The sequence below is a fragment of the Pseudorca crassidens genome, chromosome 9 (assembly GCF_039906515.1).
Source record: "Pseudorca crassidens isolate mPseCra1 chromosome 9, mPseCra1.hap1, whole genome shotgun sequence".
NCBI classification, from domain to species: domain Eukaryota; kingdom Metazoa; phylum Chordata; class Mammalia; order Artiodactyla; family Delphinidae; genus Pseudorca; species Pseudorca crassidens.
In genome coordinates, this window is record NC_090304.1 from 89,163,310 (window position 1) to 89,188,866 (window position 25,557).

Below are 25,557 nucleotides of genomic sequence, written 5' to 3' on the forward strand. Positions count from 1 at the left end.
TGCGAGCTGCTGCTTCTAGATATGGTTAAACTGTTAGCAACCTCTAGGAGTAAAAGTAAGATTGTACAATACCATGTAAGCAAAGCGAAATCCGTGGTATTGAATGGCTTTAAGGCATTTAAACTGCTGGGTGGAGCCCCCTATGTAATGCTTAATGCTGTTTGTTGTGATTCATTGTGCCTATTTTTCATTATTTAGTAGGGTATTCATCAACCCACCAAGTAAAGTGAGCTACAACTGAAACAATGATTTGCCTGTCACAACATATGGGGCACCAACCTGAGACGCAGTTTATGATGAAAGCCTTTTTTTTTTCCTGTGAGTCTAGTTACTAGGCAGTGTAGTTAGCTGATTGCTAATAGTACCAATCACTAACCACACGGCCAGGTAAAAAGACTTGGGAATTCATCTAAATGAGCTGCCTGTGCATATCAATGTTCTGGGGGTGGGGGGGACTGGGGGGATTGGAATTTGCTAACATTACCCATTGCCTGTTTTTCAATAGGTCAGCCAAGAGAGATATCCACATGTTGGCTGCTAAATATGCAACATATGTAATATATGTATATCTTTATATACAATTTTTCAATATTGCTTCAGGCTCTGAACCAAAAAATTTTCGGATATGTTGGGGAATAGGATTTTTCTCCTTAGCTGACTGTCATTGTATAGATTTGTAATTATCAATTTTTGAGCTATCTTTCTGTGAGACTGTATTAATATCTTGAAAGCATAAAGTGCCATAAGGTCACTATGGAAACCATAAGGCCATAAGGAAACTAAATTGTGGTTATTACCAATGTGTCCATTTCCTTTCCTAAATTGGTTTTATGATGTCCATTTCAATTCCCGCCACAGTAATTACAACTTTCCTATCGCTGAAATGCTTAAATTGTTCCTAGATTAACCAGATCTCCCGGGAAAGCTATGCACATACACTTATTAATATTTTTATAAGAATTCATTAACCAAAATTTTTATAGTGTTTTTCATGAAGGGGCTGGGTCCACTCATCCGATATATTTACAACTGTTGCAGTCTAAGCAGCTTTTAGTGGGACTGATGTTACAATCTAAATCGACCGTCTTTCCGTAAGATTGGTCTTAAAGGATGCAGGGGGGAAAGTGTATAAAACATTATATACAGGGGTGCCTATCAGCCCAGTTCACACCTCTAGCTTCCATAGGCTAGGTTGTTAGCTGCCTTATTGAATTCACCAACCACTGCAGGCCCAGAACTTCGCCATAGAGGGTGCTGAGCTACAGCAACCTGGTGTGGAAAGGGGATTGGGACGGTGGAGCTAAGGGAAGCTTTACTTAGACATAGTTGGGGGGGGGGGGGAAGGAAGCTGGTCGCGGGGCGGGGGGGGGGGGGGGGGTGTAGGAGGCTAACTCAGAGTAAAAGAGAGCTGAAGTGCTCCCCCACTGACTCCAACAGGACAAGACGCCTCAAAGTTGATGTTTTGACTCTCCTATCTCGACTCCAAGGCTTGGACTGGTCCCGAAGTCGGCGATCACTGCAGAAGTGGGATTCAGGTGGCGCACAAGGGCGCACGCTAGACCCCAGCTTCTATTGAGGAAACTAAGGGCTTCCGGCCGTGGTTGTGGCCAATTTAGCGAGTTTCCGGCGGAGGCTTGGGGGTGGGGTGGGCGGGGTGGGGCTGGGAGAAGGGCAAGGGAGCTTGGAGAAGCATCCTGAGTTGCCATGGAAACGAGGCCCAGCAACGGTCTTAGCAGCCGAAAGGAGTCCTGTGAAACTCACCCGCAGGGATTACTGGTGTTCACCGGCTCTTCGGATCGCGATGCCAACTTGGCCAAGCAGTTCTGGATCGGGGCATCAATGTATCCCCCTAACGAATCTCAGCTGGTGCTGTCCAGAGGTAGCAGTCAGCGTCTGCGGGTGGCGCGGCCCTCGAGGGGCAGTGTGCTTGGTGAGTAGCTGCCTCCTGTCAGCGATTTCTGCCTCCTCCCTAACCACAGGGCAGACACCAGAGCCCCTCCCAGGAGAAACTGCAGAACCTAATTCTAAATGTCTAAAACCCTGTACAAACAGTTCTAAAATCTTCCCAGCAATCCTTCCACCCCAAAATGATCGGTGGTATCTTTGTTACATCTAAAAGTCCATCTGAAAATATCCCTTGGTTATGACATCTATTTGTCTAAACAGTATAGAATAATCTGGGCAAATGTTATATGTTGGCTGAAAGGATATGAAGGATGATTTTTCACATAATAGAGTTCCAAAGTGAAAGCCCTAGAGAAGGTTGAAGGCAGAGTCAACATTAGGAACCAAGTTCCCTAACCTGTAAGGCCTAAGATGGGAAACTGTTATGCAATTTTTACAGGTATGGAAAAATTAAATACCTTTAATGCTGTGGTTTTTCCAATGACTACTTCCCTTTTGTATTTTTTTAGAGAAAATTTACTTCCAGCCTTTTTTCCTTGAGAAAAGCAGTTAAGTACCAAGTTTTACACCTTTCAATATCCTGATTCCTAGACTCTTAAAAAAAAAATAGGTAATAAGTGTAAAGATACAACTTCTTCCTTTGGCATAACTTTCTGAATTGCATACCAAGACCCTGCCTCAGAGACCACCCCATTTATCCAGAGGAAAATGCCTAAATTCCTATAACATATTGAGTAGGAATGTAGAAATTGTAATCTACGATACTTCAAGTAAGTTCTGTTTAGAGACCTTTTCTTGTCTCTGGACTCGGGCTACTCCTCTTCTAAAGAGATTAGAGGTTCCCTGCAGCCAGAGCTAATTAATTCAATCTCCAGTTATTTATGAATCTGGTTCATAAAGTTTCAAGACAGTACGTATTTGTGTTTACCTTCCAACTTTATGTATTGCCTTTTAAACTTTAATTTTTTATCAACATTATTGTAAAATCATGATAAAATTATTTTAGATTGTATTTGATTCTGTTTTCTTTAGAGAAAAGAGATGTCACTGCTGAAACCCTAAAGATTCAGGAATCTGAGGAGAAAAAAAAGTATCTCCAAAAGGTAGGCCAAAATTACAGAAAGTCATCTGATTTTCATTAAAATTTCATTATTATTTTCCAAATCATCCCAATTATTCTTTTTTTAACGTATGTATATAAAAATTTTCTGCTTCTAGTATGTCAGCTTGAGCAATAGGAAAACCTTTATTAGAATTTTAATTAAAGTTTAAGAAATTCTATTAAACTTTGGCTATTCTCAGTCTCTGCAAAAGCCCAAGGATGTGTAAGAACAATGAAATCAGAGGGAAGTGGGGAAAGATGGATTCACACACTTTCCACCCAATAAGGCCCCAAACCATATACAGTGTTGTAAGAACAGAAATATTGTAAGAACAGGAAAAACTGAATAGAATTGACTTAATAGGTCAAAAATAAATGATCAGAGGAATGAGTCCATCATCTAGAGCCAGTTTGCCTAAAGGCTGCAATTAAACACATTGGTGTTGTCAAATCAACTGAACGTGTCTCTTCTTGGCAACATCCCTTGTTTGCTTTTATTTTGCAGGCACAGCCCCTAACTCAACAATTAGTACAGTGATTTATAGAAACATTTTGTTTGGTTAATGGATAAATTCCATTCCTCTAACTGTTCCTGTACTATAAAAGCAGATAGAGGATTCGTCTGGCCTAATGTCTTTAATCAACAGATGTATTGGCAAAGTCCAAAAGACTTATTGGGAATTCTACATAAATTACAGAACAATGCATTTGAGTTTGCTGATCACATTAGTTTCCTTTGTGGACTCTTGGTGATTCCTCCAAAAAAATTAAGTGATTAGAAATAGTCAGCATTTTATTCTCTCTTGAGGATATTAGATAATGTATATTTATACCAGCACTTAATAATGGGAAGGGAACCTAATTCTCAGTGAAGCAAAAATCATTAAAAGTTGACTTCTTCAGCACATTTTAATTTCATTTTTGGAAGGGATTAGAAATAAAAGATTAAAGACAAACTATTATCAACTTCTTTCATCTTTTGTCAAACAATTAAGACAATATGATGAGTTACAAGTAGATGTTCTGCTAATGGTAGTCTTAGAACTGATTTCCTTGCCTCAGGTTCTTCTATTATTAATTACTTAATTAATTCCCAGATATCTATTGAGATCCTGCCATGTGCCAAGTACCATACTAGATGCTGGGAATACAAAGACAAGATGTGTTCCCTGATCTCAAGGAGTTTATAATCTGGTGGGGGAGAATGCCAATTAAAGGCAGGAATTATGATACATTTTTATGATAGATGTATGCAGTTAATACTATGGGAACACATTGAAGGACATCAAAGTCAAGCTTAAGGAGTCAAGAAATCTTCCCAAAGGAACTGAGTCTCAAAGAATGTATAGAGTTGAGCAAACAAAGAATATCCTCCATGCTGCACTAGTTACCTTCCTAAAACCCAAATCCTATTGTGCTGTATTGCTGTATTAGTCTGCTAGGGCTGCCATAACAAAATACTACACACCAGGTGGCTTAAATAACAGAATTTTATTCTCTCACAGTTCTGGAGGCTGGAAGTCTGAGATCAAGGTGCCTCCAGAGTTGGTTTCTGATGAAGCCTCCCTTCCGGGCTTCTAGATGGCCACCTTCTCACTGCATCCTCACATGGCAGAGGGAGAAAGCTTTAGTGTCTCTTCCCCATCTTGTAAGGACACCAGTCCTATTGTATTAGGGCCCTAATGACCTCATTTAACTTTACCTCCCTAAAGAATCTGTTTCCAAATAGAGTTACACTGAGGGTTAGGGCTTCAACATAGGAATTGCAGGAGTGGGGGTGGAAATGACACAATTCAGTCCATACACCTACTTTTGTTCTTTTTCCCCTGGCTCTCCATTTCTGCAGGATGGAGACCAGACTCTCCAGCATGGTATTCAAGTTCTTTTCCAGTCTGACTATAACCTGACTGGCTTCTACCACTCTCCTTCCTCCTTCCCCTATACCCCACCCTACCCCCAATGCAGGCTACTCGGTACTGTTGGTTCTCACTACTAGGCTTGGGCATATTATGTACCCCTCCCCACATGTGCTACCGAAGTGGTAAATGGGTAAAATATATTTTTTCTAAACCTAAATATGCACATTATACTGTGATATCTGCCAAATTGTACATTAAGTCAAGTGGGTCCTGCAATGCAGTATAAAGAAGATTCTATTATGTTGAGAGTACAAGATAAGAGACCTAACCAAGCAGCAAGCCAGCAGTATAGAAAGAGAATATTACTGAAACTGTGCCTTGCGAGTATATAGGAGAGCTGAATCAGTTTGGTACGATACAGTTCTAGTCAAACAATGCCATGGTGAAAAAAGCAAGAGAATTGTGTAATAACTGAAGGCTCTTACAGCTATCCGCAGATACTGTTGTGATGTGGTACTCATAACACCCAATTTAGTGAGTATATACCATGTGCTATATATATTAAAGTAAGCACTGTATATGCATCAACTCATATTCTCCTTAAAATAGCCTCATGATGATTATTCCCATTTAATCAAACAAGGCTTAAATGATTTTCCAAAGTTCCCACAACTGGTAAGTGGCCGAGCCTAGATTCAAAGCCTGTCTCCTAACTCCAAAGCCTGTGAGACTCATTGTGTTGTAATGATTGCTGGCCACGGCGTTGTTCAGCTATGCTGCCAAATATTCTAAAATTCAAAACTGTGGTATGAATACAAGTATGAGAAACGGTGACTATACGCTCTTTCTTCAACCTACAATGCACTTTCGTGTCTCTACCTAAAATGCTGTCCCCCATTTACCTTCAAGGCCCAGCTCAAATGCAACTTCTCTGTGAAGCTTTCCCAGAGGGGACTTAGAGACAACAGAATGAATAGCTCCCTTCTCTGTGCTCTCAGAGCAAGTCACGATCTGTGTTATAGGTAATTGCATTATAGGTATTGTGTTATAGGTATGTTTCTGTCCTTCCTGCTAAATTCCAGGCACCATAGGGTTTGGAAGTCTGACTCGGCCACTTACTATATGAGTGACCTTGAGCAGCCTATTTAATTAACCCCTGTGAGACTCAGCTTTCCTCAGGTAGAGAAGGAGGAATGATAAAAATATCCCCCTCATTGAGTTGGTATAAGATATGTAAAGCGCTGGGCTGTTGTTTTCTCTCAACAAATGTTAACTCTCTTTTCCTCCATGAGGGCAGAGGTCATTTCTTATTTACTTAACTCTCGTGCTTTTCCGGCTATTGAAACTCAGTAAATATCGATATTTGTTGATTGAATAAATAAATGCATAACTGAATTAATCAGTGAACATATGCTGTACACAGTGATAACACCACTTGGGTTAGCCTTTTGTACATATACACATCTGGCAAATTTTTCTAGGCTGGCAATTTTTGCAAGAATGTTCCCCAAAGCTAGTCTGTTTGCAAGTCTGCTTTAGGACCAATTTAGCATATCCCCTCACATCTCGGTTTTGCTTTTACCTCGTGGGTCTATATATGATGGGAGGAAATGTGACTCCCTGTAATCACTAAGACATAGAATCTATTTTTGGACACTGCTGTTTTTCTAAGTCCGTAGTACTCTCTCTGCATTGCTGCCACCACCATCCTAGAATTCTTACCTTAATGGCAGAACATAAATGGGGAGGTGGGAGGTTCTAGGTAACTAATAAAACATTTACAATGATCTATTCAATTTGAGAATCTTCTACATATTTTGAACATATACATTTGTATAAGTAAAATGCCTGGTATAATTTTCATTATAAAAAGCGAAAAAATATTTCCCATCAAGTCTCTTAAAGGTTTTTTCTTCCACTTTCTCCTTAAAATTAATGAAAATCTAAAAATTTATCTCTGTCTCTCCTAAAAGTACTTTTATAGCTTTTTCTCCCCAACTGATACTGATTTTTCAGTTACTAAACTTTTAAAACTTTAATGTTATCCTCCATTTTGGAATATTTTCCAGGTATACCTTATAAATGCTTTTGGTTAGTGGACAAAATGCTATTAATCACAAGTACTATTTCTGCGATGGATATCCATGGCAGAAAATCAAGAACAATTTGAGTCTGTCAAGATTAAATGGCTTACCATGTCCATAAAGGAAACCTTATAGCACTCTACTGGACCATTATTCTTCCTTTGAGAGTTCTAAAGTAGTCTGAAAACATTATAAGAAATGAATAGTCAGCTAATTCTTTGAAATCATAAAACTAATTTGCTTTTTAGTTTTGCCACCTTTAAGAAAGCTCTTTAGCTGATTATCTCTTTATGAAAAGAATTATAAATGATTCATTTGCTGGGAGGAGGAAGAAAAGATCAGAGCAGTACTTTAAGGCATGTATATAGATGACGTATTTAGAAATGTCCATCTAGAATCAGAGTTTTAACGTGAGTGAATATAAACTAAAGATTTTCACAAGGAAGATATGCAATCTGCAGAACAACAATAAATATATACTCTTTATTGGGAATGGGGTTTTAATCTGTTCAGTCACACAACCTGTACAACCAATACTGACCATAGTGTAAGTCTTCCTCAAAAGTCAATTTGCTATATGGTGCTTCAGTGAACCAGAAGCAAATCATGCTATGATGAGAACATTCTTAGAAAAAGAGTCTAAGAAGTTTCACAAAGGTGTATTTTTAGACACCGAATCATGAAAGTGGAAAACTTTAACATTATCCTCCATTATCTTACACTTTCAAAGGGATGCTCAGAATCATTATAAGTCAGTTTTGTAGAGCCAAACCAAAGATACAATAAACTTCCTCAGTGTCATTGCCCAGGATGCTCAGATAAAAGAAAATCCTCTTTGTTGTCAAATTGCCCAGGAATGGCTTCCCAGACAAACCAAATTTTTCTCAGTCACAGTGTTATCTGGCTTTGTTTTAATTTTGCTTTCCTGCCCTCATGTAATAATAACAAAGTTCCTTTTCCTCCATAAAATAAATACCATTAGGAAGTGGTGGATTTCTCCTTCACCAACAAAAGATACTTATTTAAATTCTTGTTGTTCCTAATTTGTCAAAGATTTCAAGAGGAAGAATCATAAAAACAGACTGTGCATTCACAGTAACGAGCAAATGTTGTGGTAGTAAATGATAATTAAAAGATTGCATAAATATGAATCACTCTTTTAAATCCTCTATTGTACCACTTTGTTTTCAAACGTTATTCAATCTTGGGAAACATTTTCAGTTGACAGGTGAGGTTCCCCTCTTAATCTTCTTTAGCAACATCTATGAAAAGATACTCAGGGTAAGAAATGAGATTTGAGATCAAATAGCTGAATTCATTGCCCCAGGCAGATCCAGCCCCAGAGTTGGTTAGGGTCATGCCCCAAATGCATTGCATCCTCTTTTTTCCAAAGATCTGTATACATTCTCTTCTGTATACATTCACCCTAAGAACAAAATAAAAGCATTTTAAGCCCTGCAGTACAATTAGGCAAGGACCCATACTATCTATCTCCTGGTAAAACATGATTAAATTAAACTACTGAACACAGAATGAAGCGAAAAAGGATGGTGTATTTTTTAAAACAAAGGCAGAACTATCAATTTCATTCCAGCTACAGGAAGCCTTATTGTTCAAATTTGTAAACACCTTATAAGCAGTAGGGTGAATCAAATAGAATTTATTGAAGAACTGGGTAATTCTGTGGATCAGGTAACTCAGAAAATACAACATACCTGAAATCAAATCCATAATCTGCCTTTTCCCTTTGCCTCTATCAAGATGAAAAGATATGTAGGTAAGTTATATTGGAGCCAGATAAGAAAATTTAAAATTTTATGTATCTATATTTACTTCACCATTTAATCACTTTCTATGCTAAGGTATTTTAGTCACCATAGGTGTGGTCAAGCATACCCTCGGAGCCTGAGGTGATACAGCCGTTTGTCTGTTTGGCTCCTGAGATTGTGCAGTTCCCCAAGCCACTGTGTTGGTAATATAGTCAGTCCTCATTATTCACAATTCCATATTTGCAAATTCACTTACTAGCTCACTAGCAACAGTTTATTTGTAACCCCAAAATCAATACCTGTAGCACTTTCATGGTCATTGGAGGACATTCACAGAGCAGAGAAAATTTGAGTTGCCCAACACATATGTTCCTAGCTGAGGTTGAACAAGGCAATGTTCTGCCTTCTTGTTTCAGCTCATACTGTGAACAGTATCCTTTTTGCAGTTTATTAAATGCCACATTTTTTGCTTTTTTATTTTTTGATGATTTCACTGTTTTAAATAGCCTCCAAGTGCTGAAGTACTGTCTAGTGTTCTTAAGTACAAGCAGGTTGTGATATGCCTTATGGAGAAAATACATGCATTAGATAAGCTTTATTCAGACATGAGTTATAAGTGCTGCTGGCTATGAGTTCAATGTTGATGAATCAACAAGGTATTTTAAATAAGGTGTCTATAAAGAGAAATACACATAAAACAAGGCTATACATTGATCCATTGGTGAAATTTTGTGATCAAAGACAGGCAGGAACCTCGGAGACATGATCAGCTTGGTGACAATGAGTCTACAGTTTCTTCCGCTTGGAAATGCTTTTCTCCCGTTTCTCCCTTTAGCTAATGCCTACTTGTATTTAAAAACAATTCAAAAATAGTCACATTCAAGTCTTTCCTCATCCTTATATATTCCCCAGGCTGATAACAAATGCCCCTTCTTTTGCGCTTCCCTAGTACCCTGTGCATTCCCCAGTCATAATCACTGACATATAGTACTGTGGTGTACTTGAGGTATGTACTGTGGTGTAGTTGAGGTATTTCTCCTGCAGGCTCTAAGTTTCTTAAGGAAAAGGATCATGACTTCTTCGACTTTATAATCACAGGACCTGACAAATATCAGATGATCTCCTAACCTACCAAATAAATGCTTATGAGTGAATAAATAGATGAGTTAACTTGTCTGGACCAGAATCCTGCATGATAGTCCAGTTCCTTGAGCTGGCTGGCATATGAGGTACTCATTAATAGGAGGACGGTCCAAAATAGGATTCACCAAGACTCAGAGGCCTCACAGACTCAGAGGTAATGAACAGACATGTAGTCACTTGTGAAAAGGTTGTGCAAGCAACAGACAAGAGTGGAAATAGTCTGTAGGCCACAGAAGAAAGTCACAGTCAATGAGCATTAACAGTTCTCTGAAGGAAGCGATACTAGGAAAAGGCAATAAATGGAAATTTAAGATCATGGTGCCAAGGTTCAACAGCATGTAAAAGAAATCTTGACGTGGGAATTAGAATTCAGCATCAGGAGTAGAAAATAAGTCAAGGCCACTGTCCCAGAGTGTTGGGGATACTAGACAAAGAAACAAGACAAGGACTTGAACACATGGGACAAGACAATATTCTATATAGTAGAAATTTGGTACAGAGATAGGCTTGGTTTTAAAATTTAAAAAAAAAAAGCAAATTCCTAGAAGCATGTACCTTTCCCCCAAACTCCAATCACATCCCTAAACTTTTGTGTCATTCCCTACTGCCATACCCAGAAAACTACTTTAGAGACATCAATATATGAGACAATTCACCTAACTATAGTAATTTTTTCTTGGCCAAGCCAAAAGATACTGATCAAAAATCAATTTACCAATAATTGATTCTATTGTTGAGATAAACTCTGTTAACTATTTAAGGGAGAAAAAGGCATATTTTCATTGTAACACTAATTTGGTAATTTATTTGAAAAAACTTAGAAGTTATTTAAGATATTTTATCTAAACTTTGAAACTTTTATTTTAAAGAATAAATTTTTAGAGCACTGAATAAGTAAAAACAGAAAGAAAAAAGATAGTTCTTAATTGTGGTTATAAAGTTTTATATATTACCTTTGCATTCTCTGGGGTTTATGGCCATAAATGTTCCCAATAGATATAATGTAGATGTTGGAGTAGGTGTAGACATTAGTCTCTATGTGTGAAGTTGAATTGGACATTGTATGGGTCTCAATGCATATAGGTGAGGGCCCTGCACTGAAGTGTAGGGTCAGAAGGCCAAACTGAACTTTACAGAATGTTTGCCCAAAGCAGTTGAAAAGTTTGTAGCCTTAAAAAAAGAAGAGACATAGGAAAGGAAAGGGCCAAAGCTGAAGAGACAATGTCAAGCTCAGGCAAGAAGAGCCAAGCAAAGACATCAACAGTAGGATAAGACCCCAAGCCAAAAGTTAGGAGAATCTGATTTGGAAAAATTGTGCAAGATTCACTCAACAAATATTTATTGAGTGAACATTAAAATTCAAATCTCACTTATTGCTTTTTTAAAGAATAAGTGCCTTTTAAAGCAAGCATTAAAGCAGTTTTTCACTTTGCTGTACACCTGGCATTGTGCTGGGCACTGGAGAACAATGATGAACAGCAACAAAAAACAAGATACAAACTCTGTCCTTATCTGAAACTTGCAATTTAATTAAGGAGAGAGATACTTATGAAGAATTTTACATGATATTAGAGGAACATTTAATAGGGCAGTATTGATCCAACCAAAAGAGTCAGGGAGAATTTCTGTGAAGGTTAAGCTGAGATTCGAAGGAAGAGTGGGCATTAATTAGGCCAGAAGGAGCGGTGGAGGGAGCACTACGGGAGCATTCCTGACCGTAGAAACAGCATAGCGCATGTCCGAAGCTGAATGGCCAGTGTGGTGATGGGAAGGTTAGGCCATAGTACATAAACAATAAGAAACCATTGAAAGGTTTTAAGTTGGGGGATGATAATATCAGATTTGTTTGAAAAAATTCAAGAGAATGAATTAAAAGTGGCTGGAGCAGAAGTGGGGAAACCAGAGTGAAGGCTATTGCAATCATCCAGTTGGGAGGTGATGGTAGCTTGGATTAGGAAAAAGTAGATAGATTTAAGAGATATTCAGGAAGTAAAATAAGTAGGACTTCAGTTGTGTATTGGATATGGATGGTGAGGCATAGCAAGGTATCAAAGATAACATAGTTTTCTGGCTTGCACAACAGGATGGATGGTGCCATTCTCTGAAACAAGGAACGTTAAATAAAGGTCAGGTGTTAGGGGCTTTGGGGGAAGGCGGAAGGGGTTAGAAGTTCAGTTTTAGACTCAAGGAGTGTGCCTTTGAGATAAGCAATGATAAGCCTATTCGAGCTGTCAAATAGGCCTGTGGGCTAAATATATGGGCTAGAGAAGTATGGGCCAGAGATGAGATAGAGTCATCTGGATGGAGAATCCCCCACCCTCTCCTTCGTACAACCTAATGGGCAGGACAGGAGAGGCATACCTGAAAGATGAGGTCAGTCCCATTCACCCATTCATCATATCTGTGTGACCATCAACATGATGAAAACATTAAATACTCAGCAGTTACTTGTTTGCTAAGGACAAGTCTTGGTAATTATCGTTGACCGAATCATCAATAGTATATAATTCAATCACATATAGAAGTATCTTTAATATATCTATACTTTATTGAATTTAAAGGTGTAATAATTCATTTTATGCTCATACTGTTCTCAACATGAAAGTTCAAATCTCACTTATTGCTTTTTTTAAAAAATAAGTGCCTTTTAAAGCAACATTAAAGTAGTTTTTCACTTTGCTGTACACCTGAAACTAACACAACATTGTAAATCAACTATACTCCAATAAAAATTAAAAAAATTAAAAACAAGCTGGGGAAATTTAAAAAATAAATAAGTAAAGCAGTTTTTAAAAAGAGCTATGCAGAACTTCCCTGGTGGTCCAGTGGTTAAGAATCCACCTTCCAATGCAGGGGACGTGGGTTCCATCCCTGGTCAGGGAACTAAGATTCCACATGCCACGGGGCAACTAAGCCTGTGTGCCACAACTACAGAGTCCACGCGCTGTGGAGCCCATACGCCACAACTACAGAGCTCATGCACTGCAACTACTGAGCCTGCACGCTCTGAAGCCCGTGCGCCACGACTGGAGACAAGCCGGCATGCCACAGTGAAGAGCCGACGCAGCTAAACATAAATAAATAAATATTTAAAAAAGGAAAAGTATTTTAAAAAATAAAATAAGAGCTATGCTCTTCAAGTAATTACTATTGGTTTTCCATTAAAATATATGTAACAGAATTAAGAAAAAATATGTAACAGAACCAAGAAAATACACATTTTTTTCTTTTTCAAAACAGATAAATTCATATTTTATCAAAACCTACATTTAAGAAAAATTGTTGACTCCCTTTTATGTAATGACTGATATGTTTCTCTCATTTTAGTAAGCCACTATTTTTCAAATGAAAATTATATATGCCCAAGCTGGGAATTGAGCCAGGATCAGGCAATTTTCAGGAGGTATGAAAATGTGCTTAGACGTGCATTTTTTTCTGCAAGTCAGCATTCTTCCTCCCTCCGATTAATAATCCTCTAACATCCACTCCCATAGATGACTGCCTTTAGATCTACCTTCTAAATATCAGATTAGAGCTGGAGAAAGCCTTTTCTCTGATTAGTCAGGCTATCTTTTAAAGTACATGGTAGATCATTTGCGGGCCAACAGTTCTGTATCTTATTATTATAGTAGATATAAATTTACTATATGGAAGTTGTAGAATCTACATAGCAGATTTCAATTAATAGACACAGGGAATGGTAGTAAATTCATAGAGTAAATTCACAGTTGAAGCATTCTGCTATCAAAATCAACAGGCCAAGAGGCACATACTGCCTTTTGGAATCAAGCCCAAATGTGAGACATAGTTTTACCTTAAGCCAATAGTAATGCTAACCTTCCCCAACTGCATTTTGTAACAGAACAGGAATAGAAGCTACTGAAGATTGACTGTGTAGAATAAGAACTAAGACTCCCTTGTGATTCCATCGGGCATTTAACTTTCAATTATTGGCATAGAGATAAAAATTAAATTCTGGAGCCCCAAGAAAAACATCAGATAATGTTCTCTAATCTCTGTAAAACCACAGAACTTGGTTCTGCTTAGGTAATATTCTAAAATTGGAATGTACTGTAATTCTCATTTTATACTTATAATCAAAAGTCATCATGAATATTTAGCGTACATTAAATAAGATCTTAGAAAGTTCATCAGTTTATAGGTACCACTATAGTTTAACTATTCTTTACCCTTTAACCACTTTTTGCAAAGTGCTACATGATTCCATAAAATAAATTAACTTTGATCAAGCAGACTTCACTCTGGATTAGCTCCCCCTGCTGTGTATTCCCATAGCACACATTTTCCACTAGAATATAAATTTTTCTGTGAGAGCAGAGACTGTCTTCTTCACCATGGTTAATCCTAATTAATTCTTCATTTCCAGAATCAAGATTGAATAAAGAAACCATTCTGTTACTGTGTGTGTATGTGTGTGTAAGTGTGCCACAATCTCTACTATGTGTTTTAAGTAGTATAGCAAAAGAAGCATGGAGTCAAACAGAACTGAGAATGAGTTTGAATCCTTGGCTCTGGCAGTTACTAGGTACCTAATTAATGTTATGTGACCCTGAGAAAAGTTGTTAATTTTTATGTTGGTTGAGTTCCTTCTATTTGTAAGGAGACAATAATATCATCTACCTCAGGATTAAAGGAATTACACAAAGCCTGACATCCAGCAAGTACCCAATGAAAGTTTGTTTTTATCTTCTCTGCTTTCCCTCTTTTTTTAAACCATAATTGAAAAATAAAATTTTAAGAAGTACAAAATAAGCTTTAGCATTAAATGAAATGGTTTGACCAAAGTGGTAAATCTCAAAGGTTGATGAGTAGATTATGAAAGACATGGTCACCCAGGTATCCACATCCTGATTAAACGACACAATCAGGACTGGCTTGCTCATACTGTAAAGAGACTCTCACATATTTTTCTTAACCCTATCTTCATCATCTGCAAAAAGAAAAATTACCACTGAAGGTATATTTTGAAATTTCAACTATGGAGCAAAATGTGTGGGCAAAGTTAATTTAACCATTGCACGTAAATAAAATATAATTAAATTTTATCATAATGCCTCTCTCTACAAATATAGATTAAGAGGTAAATGTCATGATAATTCTGCAGCTCTAGATCAGTGCAGGTCAGGGTTCTCAATTAGAACCCTGTCAAAAATCAAGGGAGAAAAGAATATTACTATATTCCACTATATACATACCCTTTGCAACAGTTCTTGGAAACCTAGAAAAAGACTCTGGTATAGAAGCTAACTTAGAAGCCAAGGTTATTAGAAGTAGTGGATAGTACAGCAAGTAGACCCAACTCAATCCAAGGCAAGCCCAACCAATGAGCTAAATATTGACTAAAATTAGTTGAAATGAAAAATATGGCGCTAATCTGCATAAGTACTATAGGTTTGGTTTGTTTGTTTATTTTGTTTTCGTGTTTGAGTAAATAGGTCTTTTTTTCCCTTGCAATAGTTTGGTAAGTTACTAGGAAATCGTCCATTTCATCTACATTTTCAAATTTATTTGTGTGAAGGATTCATGGTGTTTTTAATCATCTTTGTACTCTCTGCTGAGCTCTAGTTATTACCCCTTTTCATTTCTAATCATTTGCATCCTTTTTTCTTAAGTAATTATATCAAAGGATTATCTATTTTAATAGTCTTTTCAAAAAACCAACATTTGTTTTTATTATCCTCTGTCATTATTTTTGTTTCCTATGTTATCAGTTCTTGATTTTTATTACTTCTCCCTTCAATTTTGGGTTAGTTCTTATTTTCATTCTAACTTCCTTCCCTTCTCACTTTGTTTCTTAATTTTCCACTTTATCTCTTTTCTAATATAAGTATTTATAGTTATAACTAGCCCTCAAAGTACTATTTTAGCTGCAACTCACAAGCTATATAATGTTTTCATTATTATTGCACTTTAAGTATTTTTAAATTTTTATTTTGATTTATAGTTTGTCCCATAAAGTATTTAGAAGTATGCTTTTTAATTTCCAAATCTGTGAAGTCTTATCTCTTTTTTATTTCTAACTTATTAATATTGAGGTCAGAAATATAGTTCCTATCTTCTACTAAATCAAGTATAAACAGAGCTATCTTTATGTCAATGTCCTCAGCATGATGCCATTCAACTATCCTATCCTATATACCTCTATTCCCCAAAACAAACATCTTGTCCCAGTCAAGCGAGGCTTATCGCCATCTTTCAGCAACTTTAAGTTTGTTCCTGCCTCTACATCTCCATTTATTTTTAATTGGATGAACTGCTATCTGCTTTTCATCACTGAGCATGCTTTTTGTATCATGATCATTAAGCTGCTCCCCTAGCTGCCTTTCTCCCTTTGATGTATTATCTTTAAATCCTTAGATTATTTATTTTAGAGGTCCTTTAGGGTTCTTCTAAAATTTTTACATGTTTTAAAATCTTAAACTTATATTAAGATTTTAGATTCAGCAATGAATTTGTGTAAATATTATTTTCCTTTATGTGCTTTTTTTCACATGTTTTAATGGTTGTGTCATGAGCATGTATTGCATTGATAGCCAATGGAAAGAATAAATATTTTTTTAATTTCTACTTGAGTTAATATATTTCCCCCAGTGCTTCCTAGTCTATTTTCTTCAAGTGTTTTTCCTTTTCCAACCATCTGCTCCTCTCACCAGAGAATAGTAATATTTTTGAGAACTAACTACACAGCATATATACTCTAAGTCCTTTACTCATATTATTTAATCATCAGAACAGCTTTGTCTGAGAAGCTTTATAATTACTGATGAGGAAGCTGAAGCAGAAACATGTAAGTGACTTTTTCAAGGTCACACCGCTAAAATATAGTAAAGACAGTTTGAACCTGGGTCCATCTGACAATGGAGCCAATGTGCTTAACTACTATACCACACTGGTTTCAAGAGTTTCTAGATTCTCTAGGTATCGGGTTGGTTGCCAGGTAACTAAGCAAAGAGCTTATTGAATTGGAACCAGTTCAATACTCTTCTAAGATATTCTTAAGATTAAATTCAGTAATTAGTCTCCTATACTGTGGTGGTCAAGAGAAATTTTCTTTTGGTAATGCAGATAGGTAATCAGAGAAATAAACACTACCATATGCTATCTTTGATGAATGTTTCAGTCAAAAATTTTTAATCATAATACAAGGAAGAAACGCATTTTTCATATGAGAACCAGGTCTTGAGAAGAAAGGACCTTTCTTTTAGAGTCTAGTGCTTATTAAGAGCTTTTTTATAACTGAAATTTAACTGAGGAAAATGTTTATAATACACTGGAGAATTTGTAGAGGAATTTCTACTGCATAAAGGGCAAGTAATATCTTAGATATCCCTCCTTGTTTCTCCTTTCTTCCTTCCAGCTCTAGTCACTAACTCACCTGTAGGTAAGAGGTTGAATCATCAAAAATCCTCCATGCCTGTACACAGAAGGTGGGTAATCCATCCTTTCCTCCTTTTTCCCACTCTTTCACATTTTGAAAGCATTGAAAAAAAATTTTTATATAATAATAATAGCTACCATTTATTGAATATCCACTGTATGCCATGCATTGTTAAGCAATGTTTGTATTATCTCCAATTTTCACAACCTTCCTTATAGATGAGAAATCAATACTCAGAGAAGTGGTTCTTTGATTTACCCAAGGTCACAAACCTCTAACCAATGGGATAGTGATTACATTGGAAGGAGGAAAGGAGGAACCAGGAGGAATAGTTAAGATATTACTTGCCATTAATCACACAGCAGAATTGGGGTTCAGACCCAAATGTATTTGACTCCACTAATCTATGTTGCCACCCAAATTCTTTGGCTCTGAAAAGCCAAAAATAGAGAACTCAGCAGCTTAATCCTTGAAGTGGCACTAAAATTCATTAACCTTCTATGAGATATTAAATGTATAAATGATCATATCCTAACTTACTAAAATCACTTTTTATTCTGTAATTTATTTTTTCGGGAGTAGGATATAACTATAAGTAATATGACTAAAATGTATAATATAAGAAAATATCCAGCATTAAAATATTATAAATATATTATGATACATAAGTCTTGGGGATATAATATACAACATTATGACTATAATAAAAAAATACTGTACTGGTATATTTGAAAGTTGCTAAGAGAATAGATCCTAAAAGTTTTCATCAAAAGTTAAAAAAGGGCTTCCCTGGTGGCGCAGTGGTTGAGAGTCCACCTGCCGATGCAGGGGACACGGGTTCGTGCCCCGGTCCGGGAGGATCCCACATGCCGCGGAGCGGCTGGGCCCATGAGCCATGGGCGCTGAGCCTGCGCGTCTGAAGCCTGTGCTCCGCAACGGGAGAGGCCACAGCAGTGAGAGGCCCGCGTACCGCAAAAAAAAAAAAAAAAAAGTAAAAAAAATTTTGTAGTTATCTGAGATGATGGATGGTAACTAAACTCAAGTACTAATCATTTCACAATATATATACACGTCAAGTCATTACGCTGTACACCTTGAACTTACACAGTGTTGTATGTCAGTTGTATCACAACAAAAACTGAAAAAAAAATTATAAATTCTGACCCCCTTATGCTATTATTTTAAGAATTAATAAATGATTTAAATGTCTTATAAATTCCATTAATGAACACAACTGAAACACCATGGTTAGAAATGAGAATTCTTTTGTCGTTGTGAAATTAACAAGTAAATTATTTATCCCTACTAATAAGGTAAATTGTAAGAATTTTCTCTTACCACTGAATGTATTTAGTTATCCTGGCAGAGATTTCTTAGAATAGTTGGCACTGTTTTTGTTCTGATGACACAGTTGCCTACAGTAGTTTTGTTATGCATTCCCAGGAAACATGTCCAGGAAGCAGAAATCAAATCATATTTGAAAACTTTGTTTCTGGTGCATTATATTATATTAAAAAATGGATTAAATTTTGTAATATAATATAATCCATTATAATAAAAAAGTACCTGAAATCAAAATTTAAATGAATGACTTTTTTACCCTACTATTATTTAGAGTCTTATAACTAAATATTTGTTCATTTATATTAGAAGCATTATGACAATATAACTTGCCTGTGACTACCCAATAGTTACACAGAAAATAATCATATAGTTTTGTTCATAGGGGATTTTAAGAACTAAACTTACCCACTGTTTAATTTCACTTTCTAAAACTTTTTTTTTTTGCTTAGACTAATGATTGTGCATTAGACAGTGTAATGGGTTCATTCATATATAATGACAAATCAATTCAACAAAAATTCATTGAGTATCATTTACAAGGCACTGTTAAGCTCTAAGGAAGGATGAAAGGATGAGTAACACTCTGAAAGAGACATGGTAGCAACTATGAGATAAAGCAGGGAAAGTAAGATCAATACTGTAATAAGGGTATAAAGTGCTGTGTAATCACAGTATGGGAGCATTTAATTCCCACTGAGTACATGTGTAATGGGGGAAAAGAAACTAACATTGAATATCTACACTGAAAATATCCCAGGTCTTTTTCTATAGACATTATTTTATTCAATCCATAGCAAATTGACAGGTATTTTTAAATTAGCTTAGTTTTTCAGAAACAGACTCACAGAAAACTAACTTATGGTTACCAAAGGGGAAAGGTGCGGGGGAGGGATAAACTGGGAGTTTGGGAATGACACATACACACTACTATACTTTTAAAATAGATAACCAACAAGAACGTATTTTATAGCACAGGGAACTCTGCTCAATATTCTGTAATAACCTAAATGGGAAAAGAATTTGAAAAAGAATAGATACCTGTATATGTATAACTGGAAAAATAATAAGCTTAGTTTTTAAAAGACCCTGAATTTTTTTCCTTTCAATCTCTGTGATACATGATGCCTTAAATTCAAGTAAAAAGAAGAAATCTTGTCCCAAAATAAGTAAAATTAAAACTCTGTAGGCTCTTAAAAGGCAAGGTTACTATGACTTGAGCAGAATGAAGCAAAGCCAAAGCAGCCGTGTACTCTGCCGATTACCCGTGCAGCAGCACAGCCCCTCCTCCCACGTCTCGGTGGAGTGTGCCTGAGCTTTGAAGCTTCTCTTGCAGCCATGAGGACTAAAGACTCATCCTGAGGAATTACTTAGTAATATGCAGCCTCCAGGGCTTTGCACACCCTGTTTCCTCTGCCTCAAAAGCTTTCTTCCCCATCCCATCTGTACTGTTATCTGGTGACTACGCTTTCAGGCCTAATCTTGGACATCACCTCCACTGGGATATCTTCTCTGAGTTTCCCCCACAGATACATACACACCTTCATCTGAACTGAGAGTGCCTCCTCGGTTCTCTTATTTCATCCTATTCTAATCCCGTTGTAGTATATGTGAGGTGAGACTATTGTCTTTTTCTCCACAAGTCTGCCATCACCTGGCAGGCAAGAATCGTATTTTGTTCAGCCCCTAGCACAGTAATGTTGCATCATAGGTGCTCATTACAGATTGAAATGTGTCCCACCAAAAAAGGAGACATGTTGAAGTCCTAACCCCCAGTACCATGAAAAGTGACCTCATTTGGAAATAGAATCATTGTGTTTAAAATTAGTTAAGAAGTTAATACTAGAGTAGGGTGGGCCCCTAATTCAATATGACTGGTGTCCTCATAGGACAACCATGTGAAGACAGGGAGAAAGCAACATGCCACCGAAAGCAGAGATTAGAGCTGCCAGCCAAAGAAAGCCCCAGGTTGCCAGTAAATGACCAGAAGCTAGGAAGAGGCAAGGAAGGATGCCCCTACAGGTTTCAGAGGGAGCATGGCCCTGCTGACACCTTGTTTTGGACTTCTAGCCTCCAGAACCATGTGACAATAAATATCTGTTGTTTTAAGCCATCTAGATTTTGATACTTCGTTACTGCAGCCCTAGGAAAATAATGCAGTGCTTAATAAATTTGAATGGATGGATAGATGACAGAATTTTTACCGAGATATGACAAATCTATGTCCATTCTCAGTTATATCTTCCTTCTAGCCTTGATCTAAGCAGAGCTTCTTTCATTTTATTTGGCCATTTGAACCTACAAGTTTGATTTGTCAGATTCTCAGATTTCTTTCTCCTCTTGTTCACAAACACTCCAGATGCGATTTTCTGCCTCGCCATCTCCAATACTGAACATAACTGTATTCTATGAAAAAAATTTTGTACCCATATTTGCCTCTTTGTATACAGTCTATATCTTGATAAATCTTTGTGTCTGCACTAAAATAGTGGGGTTTTTTGTTTTGTTTTGTTTTTTACTCTTAAGAAAACTAACCTGAGGATGCGCATGTCTCAATATCTTAAGACAGAGGAGCAATGGAGTGTCAGATTCTGTTCTGTATGTAAGCTACTTAGAAGAGCCCTCTTGCCATGGATGTCCATGGCAGCATGCTGTTTGAGCTGGCTGATTTTGTGTCTTGCTACCATTTAGTGGCAATTTAGTGTGGTGGCCAATAGCTTGGGCTTTGTTTTCAAGTAGAGCTGGTATCAAATCCAGTTCTGCCACTTAAAACCTTGAGTAAGGTATTTAACCTTAGTATTCTTCACATTCCTCATATATAAAATGGGATGATAGTGATGTCAAAATTCTGAGTTACTATAAGAAAATAATGATAAAACATATCAAGTTCTTAGTATGGTTCATGTAGTAAAGTCAATAAAAGTTATTATATGGGCAAGAAAAATTCTCTCCATTTAGAATCAAATTCAAATTATTTTGTAAAGCAGCATCCTCTGGAATAAAAACTGAATTGTGTTATAAATGAAAAGTATAAAACTATCATGGAAAAAATTTTTAATTCTGCCCCAAAATACAAGAAGGAAAATGGAAAAAATCCTACCCCCACCATGGACACATAGCTTTATTATTGAGTCAAAAGACTTATCTGCTCTTTTTTTTCTTTTCCTTTAAACAGGCTAAAAAGAGAGATGAGATTATCCAACTCTTAAAAAAACAAAGAGAAGAAAGGATCTCGGTGAGACTGATAGTGAGACATTCAGATAAACCTTGGGGCAGGGCGGGGTGGTGGTGGTGGTGATATGAACTATGGCAAATTCTGAGAGGTTTTATAGCTTTACTCCCTAAATCTAGGTATGCTGGAGGGGGCAGGGCATAGACATCAGATAACCTGACAGTCCTTGATAAACCAAAGATATCTCCACAGTGTGCAACTCTGCTGGCACAGAAATGGTGCTCTTGTCTCTGGGCTTATTGTCACATGTTGTAAAGCCGTAGGATATTAACATGGGCTACTTCATTGCTAGTATTTGTTTTACAATGATTGATCTTGCTTAGATCCTACAAAAACAAATGCTAAATGAAGAGGAAAAAACAATAAAAGCAATAGCACCGCATACACTTCCGGATGTACAAACACACTCTCCTGAATGAACCCCCTAATCTGGACCATTTCTAACCCCACAGTCTCCAGGTTTAAGAAGCTGGTCATTATAAACTCTGTGATAATTTTACCTCAGATTTTTTTCAAGTAAGTAAATTTCAGTCAGTGCAAGAACTAAAAATTTTCCTTTTTTATTTTTATTTTGTTTTGTTTTAGAAAGAACTGGTTTCCCTTCCTTATAAACCAAAAGCCAAAGTACACAAAGCAAAGTAAGTTTACTTCTGTCAAAGAAGTGCTTCTTTTTTTTTTTCAATCAGTTTGCTCCCTACCTTCAAATCTTCTAAAAACCCACCCACTGTTTTAGAGATTTCTTGCCTTGAGAAAACTTTCTTCTGCTCATCTACATTAAAGCCTGTGCCCACTTACATGTCTGTGCAACATGCAAGTATAAACTGGTGCAAACAGGAGAGTAGATCAACCTCGAGTCTGTACACATTCTCTTCCCCTCCTTTCTCATCCTGGGTAATTGTATTCACCTGCCATCACTCCCCTTCAGTACCCCTAACACCTACCCACACCTAGCCCTGCCATCTTTGGCAGATCAGCAGGTCTTCTAGATTATCAACTCTGATACCACCAAAGGCATACCTAAGCTTGCTAAATCTAAGTTTATGTAGCAAGGGCTCTAGCTTCACAGTGATGGGTTAATAGCCTTATCACCGGAATAATGTTACGTCACCGGAATAATGTTAGAGCAGCACCAGGAACATGGTCCAGAAGAGTTTAAAGGAAACCGGCTATCACTGGTTAATCACGAAAGAATCCCTAATAAAAAATGTAAATGTCTTCATTATTGTATTCTGATTGAAACCCAATGTGGCTAACTCAACATTAATTTGACAAATATTTATTTGCATACTACATTCAGGGAAAAACAAAAAGTAATAGAATTTTTATTCTTATCTAATTGGTATTGAGGCTGACTTCCTTGAATGTTATCAGATGTTATTAGTGAAAAATTAATATGTCTATGCTGATTTTTAAAACTTCTGAAAAAATGGAAGGATCACTTAATCACCTGGCTATATTGTCTATACAATGTTCAACAACTTAATTTCTTGCTTTTCAGCTAGATGATTTGACTTAGCTTCTAAGGGTGAAGCAAAACTAGTCCAGTCAAAAGTTTACTTATCTGATTCAGATAATGAAGATTGCTACTTGAATTGTATCAACAGATCTGTCTGGGTACCTTAGATTTCTGTGCATATTTTTATAGGAGTGATCAGAACAGTCCTGTTACTATCCATGTAGATTCACCTAAGAGTAAAACAGTATTTCACAACTTGAACGGATAATTCTCTTAATGATTTAAGTGCTTACCTAATTCCTTTTGTGTACCAGGTTGGCCTCCCTCCTGTGTCCTGAAGCCTTGAATTCTATTCCATTTCACTGTGACATCTTCTTCCCCTGAGCTTCTTACACAGTCACTGTCTGCACCATTCTTTTGGCAGTTAGTCATGCACTACTTTGTGCCCATATTTTATAATTATTCAACTCTTATTATCTCTTAAGTTGTTATTTAACTTTTCACATATTTTTTACTCGTCTATGACTATATTGTAAGTTCCGTGAGAAACTGGGTCACCCAAAGTGCCTAGCACACTGCCTCCATGTAGGAATTCAGAAAATATTTGTTACCCCCCATCAAATTTTTTTTTTTGGCCATGCCAAGTGGCTTCCAGGATCTTAGCTCCCCAACAGGGATTGAACCTGGGCCCGACGGCGAAGGCGCCAAGTCCTAACCACTGGACTACCAGGGAATTCCCTGTAACAAAAAATTTTAGCTAAAAAATGTCATGTAGTTCAGCATTAGCTAATTTAGAAAGTGGTGTTTCTATACTGTACAGTAATTTGTAAACATTTTTTAATTTGTGAAATATCTTAAACACAATTTTAATTTTGCCCTCTTTTTCCTCCCTCCATCCTTTCCTATCTACCCAAACTTTCCCCACATATACAGATATGCCCTTACCATCACTCCTTCATCAGATCTTAGGATACTCCAGGTTCCCTTCTGTCAGAAAGAAAGAACTAGAAAGTGTGTACATAGTAAAGTTTCAGTGGCACTATGTTTTTTTATCCAATATTTGCATCGTAAAAGAGGGCTGACAAGAAGGAACAATGGGTCATCCAAAGAAATCAATCACCAATGATGAAATCTCAGAGGTTTGACTCAGGTGAGCACAATATATTTAAGTTTAGGAAGTCTGCTCCTGTGCCCTTCAGGTCACACTTGACAGTGGAATGACCACTCCTCCCATACAGATGTTTACACTTGATTGCAAAATCTAAGGCATAGTCAGAATGCAAGACAGTAAATCTTTATTGGAGAAACTTTCAAAAGTTTTTTTCATGCCACGTTGTGTTCACAACTACAGAGTTCTGTGTATTGGAACTGATTCATGTTACTGCCAACAGGAAAGTGATTTCAGAGTCAGATAAAGAAGACCAGGAAGAAGTCAAAGCCTTGGACTAATTTGATTGACACATGGGAGAGGATGGCTCACTTAGATCTTCACTTTTGAAACAACCTGCTCTTACATCAGGATCATTGGAATCAGTTAAATTAGACAAAGAAATAAAAGTTAAATATGTAGCACTTCTAGGAATTTTACCAGTTATTGAATACTTGTGTCTATTTTACTTAGTGAATATCACTGTATTTGGTACCACACAGTAATCGTCTCTCTCATCTTATACATTCACAAACTCCTCTTTATCTTGTTTTCATTTGAAGTGTATTTCCAAAATTGCTATATTTGGTCTATGTTATGAATATCAGATAAACAAGAAACAGGGACTTTATGTGCTTCAACTTGCAGACCACCAGTAAAAACAGTTAATAAGGAAATAGAGATGAAAGGTCAGTCCTGAAAACTTTAAAGTCTTCTTGCAGTAAAAAAAAAAAAAATCCATTTCCCAAAATTTGGTTTACTCAGTTTCTGGAACATGTCTAAAGTCAGAAGTGAATTGCTTCTAGTTCTGTGACTAGCTGGCTCAACATTCCTTTGTCTTATTTATTTATACTTTTTTTTATACATCAGGTTCTTATTAGTCATCAATTTTATACACATCAGTGTATACATGTCAATCCCAATCGCCCAATTCATCACACCACCACCACCCCTCCACTTTCCCCGCTTGGTGTCCATACATTTGTTCTCTACATCTGTGTCTCAGTTTCTGCCCTGCAAACCAGTTCATCTGTACCATTTTTCTAGGTTCCACATATATGCGTTAATATACGATATTTGTTTTTCTCTTTCTAACTTACTTCACTCTGTATGACAGTCT

At 36.9% G+C, this 25,557-nt stretch overlaps 1 protein-coding gene across 1 annotated transcript; it reads left to right on the top strand.

The window, feature by feature from the left end:
* The first annotated feature begins 1,689 nt into the window (after positions 1–1,689).
* Positions 1,690–24,739, top strand: HOATZ (HOATZ cilia and flagella associated protein). Its single transcript, XM_067751698.1, has 5 exons — positions 1,690–1,930; positions 2,938–3,008; positions 21,778–21,837; positions 22,420–22,472; positions 24,682–24,739. Exons 1-5 carry the CDS (start codon positions 1,705–1,707, stop codon positions 24,737–24,739), a joined length of 468 nt encoding a protein of 155 aa, XP_067607799.1. The 5' UTR covers positions 1,690–1,704.
* Positions 24,740–25,557: the final 818 nt, after the last annotated feature.